Genomic DNA, 3958 nt, shown 5'->3' with positions numbered 1-3958 from the left:
CCGCCGCAGCCGGCGGGCCGCCGCCGCCGCGGCGCTCGGCGGCGGGGCGCCACTCGAGGGAGCTGTCTATGAACGAGAGGGAGCCCGTGACGCCAGACGCGGGGCCGGCGGCGCCGCCGTCGCTCTTGTTCAGGTAGAAGTTCTTGAACGCGAGCTCTGCAGTCAGCGGCGGTTGGCGGCGGTTGGCGGCGGTTGGCGGCAGTTGGCGGCGGTTGGGGGGGTTCGACGGGGCCGCTGGGCGGGGTGGCGAGGGCGATCGTGGGCAAAAGCCGGGTGGCAGCATAGTGATGTGTTTTCGCCGGCCGGGCTGCTGTTGCGGGCGTCTCAGCGGCGGCGATGCAGGCGCGAACACGTGGTTTGAATTCGGCTTGAGGGGCGATGCGCGGCGCGCCAGCCCCAATGACCAACTGCTGGGCGCTTGCAGGCAAGCCCCGGGGTTCAAAGTGCATGCCGGAATGCTTCAACTCACCGTTGGGCCCGACCAGTGTGAAGTTTGCCGGCATGTCCCCTAGCCGCACCGTCGGGCCCAGCCGCAGCAGCCCCTTGACGGCGGCCGCGCCGCCGTCGGCGCCGAGCAGCGAGGAAACGAGTTCGCCCGACAGAGTGAGGTCCTCAAATTCCACCACACCCTGGGGGCCCTGCAGGTTGCAAAACAGTTGTTGGGAGCGTGTCAAAAAGATGACGCTAGGGGCGGGAGTCGAACCTGGGTGGCACGATTGGTACTGTACGAAACCGCGCGAGTCGGCAGCCGCCGTCTCGACGGCTCAATGAGGGATGTGCTTGCAGGCGTGGCGGGGCCGGGTACAGGGTCGGGGGAGATGAGGCCCGTGGGCTCCGAGGGTGGGAGGGGAGTGCACCAACATTACGTGTGTGTGTGTGTGTGTGTGTGTGTGTGTGTGTGTGTGTGTTAAGAGAGAGAGAGAGAGAGAGAGAGAGAGAGAGAGAGAGAGAGAGAGAGAGAGAGAGAGAGTGTGTGTGTGCACGCGCGAGCGCGCGGACTCACCAGCGGTACCAGTGCTGACACGACGGCCTGCAGGCCCTGGCCCCCCGCGGCCTGGCCCCGCCAGCCCAGGCCCGTCATGATGATGTCACCATTGAAGATCAGGTTGCCCGCCACCTGGACGACACCCTGGGGGTCGGTTCGAATGAGGAGCAGAGGGGCGTTTATGATGGCGAGCTTTTCAAAAGGATGTGACGACCTGCATGAAGTCTCAAAAAATGCACTAGGGGCCAACTATTGGATGCTGTTTGACAATGATGCGAGTTTGAGTCATTCACTGAGCTCTTGCTTGGGTCAGCGGCCACACGGTGGCCCTGTTTTTCAGCCCATCCCAACGTTTGGGGTGTCGTAGCGCCGCACCTGCGCGTTGCCCCAGTCTATGGTGTACAGGCCCTCTGCGCCGCCACCAGGATGGCACGCGCGGACCTGCGCGTTAGAGTGTGAGGATATGTGACATTGAATGCATGAATGTCTGGATGAATGTGTGTGTGTGTGTGTGCGCGCGTTGCAAGGCGGCCAGGTCTTGGGTGTGTGTGCGTGTGTGCGACGGAGGAGGGGGGGATTGAGCCAGCACGCGAGCTTCACGCTCCGCGACTCTGCAGCAGCGAAGCGCAACGGGAGGAGGCGCCCGCCCGGCACCTCCGCGCAACACGCCCAACGCGGGCCCCGGGCAAGCAAGAGCGAGGGACGCCTGGACCCGCAAAACGAACAGAAAGCGTGCGGCGGCAGCACCCTTGCCGCGCTCTGTTCTCGCCCAACCCTATGCCCCGGCCAACTCCCTGGCCGCCCTGATTCCCTGGCCCCGCCCAAAATCACTGCCCCGGCGCAACCCTCTGCCCCTGCCCAACCCTCTACCCCCCACCGAATCGGCCGCTGCCGCCCGGTTGCTCGCCCCCTCCCCTCCGCACCTCCACAATACGGTTGACGGTTGCCGCGCCGACCGGTGTGGACGGGTCGATGCTGATCGACGACACCAGCTGGATGTGCCTGGAGGCCAGGGTGGGGGGGAGAGCAGCTTGAGGGGGGCGGGCAGTGTACATTGCAGGCGACGGTGAAGAAAAGAAAACAAAGAGAAAGGGTGCGCTGCGGTGATTGTTATGAAGTTCGCGCGACGGTGAGGGGAGGTGCTCTTAGGCCCTGCGCTCAGAACCGTGCTTTGCCGCTAAGCTGTGCACGCCCGCGAAGCGGTGCGCGCCCGTCAAACAAATCAAGAGTGAGGGGACTAGGGAGTTGACGGCCTGACTGTCAGAGGCGGCGGATGAGGGGGTGGGTGCCGCACGCTCGCCGGGTCATGACATCGTGCCGGATCACGACAGATCAGATCAGCCCAGATCATGCGGTTCGAAAATTCGAACGGGCCGCACCTGGCGGTCACGTTGTTGAGCTGGTCCAGCAGCTGCTGGCCCGTGGCCACCTGAGCCACGCTGGCCGGGTTGGCGTTGCCCTGCGATAGTCGTGTGAATGGCGCGTGCCAACGAGACGTGCGTCACCGCGCGACGGCAGGAGGGGGATGCCGGAGCTGCCATTGACGAGTCTGGCGGACCGCTGCCCAAGCTCGCCACCCTCTCCAGCGGGCGCGACTAAGGACGCTGCTCAACCCCCCCTCACACACCCACACACTCCCACACCCGCACACTCCCACACCCACACACGTACATCCGCACGCCCCCACATACACACACACACACACACACACACACTCACACACATCCACACACACACACTGACAGCACGCCGCCGCCGCGCACCTGCAATTCTGAGCCGTGGTAGCAGGCCGTGTAGGTGGTCTGCTCCACCGTCACGTTGCTGAACACCCACTGCGCCACGGCGGTGACGGCGGTGTCGGGGCGGGACCAGGCAGCCCAGCGCTTGGAGTCCAGCTGGGAGGGTATGCGGCGTGATGTGTGTGTGGTTGTGTGAATGTGTTTATGTGTGTGTTTGTGCTTGTTTGTGAGTGTTTGTGTGTGTTCATGTGTGTGTGAGAGAGAGAGAGTGAGAGTGTTTGTATGCGTGTATGAGTGTGATTTTGTGCGCCGATGTGCATGTTTGGGACAACGTGCATGTGTGAGGAATTCTACATGTGTGTGTGAGTATGTGCGTGTGTGCGTGTGTGCGACCCCCTGCTCTTCACGCAAGCCTCACCTTCAAGCCACAAACGCAAGACCCAACCACACGCCAGGGCCAAATCACGACACGGGCAAGACCCCCCAACCCGCGCATCGCCAACACGCGGTACGCGCACGCGCGCGGGCGCGTGGGCACTTAGCGCGCGCGCCCTCACATTCCAAGTCTTAATTGTGAACTTGGTTGCGTCCGGCGCCGGCGGGCGCCCGCCCGAGTATGTCGGCTGCATCTGCGGCACCTCGGGCGCAAACTCGGTGCCGGACGGCAGCTTGGAGAGCGCCTTGATGAGGCCCGCGGTGTCCGCGACACGCATCTGTTTTCAAAAGGAGAGAATCGGCAGAGTTGGTCGGGTGTTCGGTCTACTGGCGCGCTGCATTGAGGGGGCATAAGGGATGCCAAGTCACTTCTCGTCGGCTCGAGACTTTCGGCCCCCCTTGAAGCGCCTTGCCGCGTAGGCCATGACGTCAGCCAGGGCGCGCCGCGCCGCCGGGCCAGGGTACAATCCGGAGGCCTTTCCCATGACTCCCCCAGTCCCTGGCCCCCCGCAGCAGAGAGCTGGAGGGACCGCGACGGCCCTGCCATCGGGCCCATCGCAAGCCTCGTCCCATAACATCCGGACCCAGTGCGGAGCGACGACCGAAAGCAACGAGCAGTCGGCGGCGAAGGCGGCCGCGAGGCCTCAAAATGGTCCAGTCGTGGGGGGTGCGCACCAGGGTGTTGCGCTGCGCGATGACGCCAGCGCCGACGGCCTTGAAGGCGCTCAGCAGCAGGGGGATGTCATCCGGCCAGTACGTCATGTTCTGGACCTTGGAGCCCTTGGGTCATGTTTGGGGG

At 64.3% G+C, this 3958-nt stretch overlaps 1 protein-coding gene across 1 annotated transcript in view; it reads right to left on the bottom strand.

The window, feature by feature from the left end:
• The window catches only part of MNEG_13171 (hypothetical protein), a gene marked incomplete at both ends in the record, with an annotated part of 5978 nt that extends 2057 nt beyond the window's left edge, over positions 1-3921 (bottom strand). The window contains 9 exons of the mRNA XM_014038357.1: positions 75-156; positions 470-638; positions 1004-1129; positions 1361-1426; positions 1909-1987; positions 2365-2444; positions 2749-2880; positions 3282-3437; positions 3835-3921. Coding sequence (XP_013893811.1) covers positions 75-156; positions 470-638; positions 1004-1129; positions 1361-1426; positions 1909-1987; positions 2365-2444; positions 2749-2880; positions 3282-3437; positions 3835-3921 — 977 coding nt within the window. The remainder of the gene's footprint in view (positions 1-74; positions 157-469; positions 639-1003; positions 1130-1360; positions 1427-1908; positions 1988-2364; positions 2445-2748; positions 2881-3281; positions 3438-3834) is intronic.
• Between the last annotated feature and the right edge of the window lie 37 nt (positions 3922-3958).

Source organism: Monoraphidium neglectum (genome assembly GCF_000611645.1).
Source record: "Monoraphidium neglectum strain SAG 48.87 unplaced genomic scaffold scaffold03667, whole genome shotgun sequence".
Lineage (NCBI taxonomy): Eukaryota > Viridiplantae > Chlorophyta > Chlorophyceae > Sphaeropleales > Selenastraceae > Monoraphidium > Monoraphidium neglectum.
Note: the sequence above shows the minus strand (reverse complement) of the source record. Positions and strands in the feature narration are given on the sequence as shown.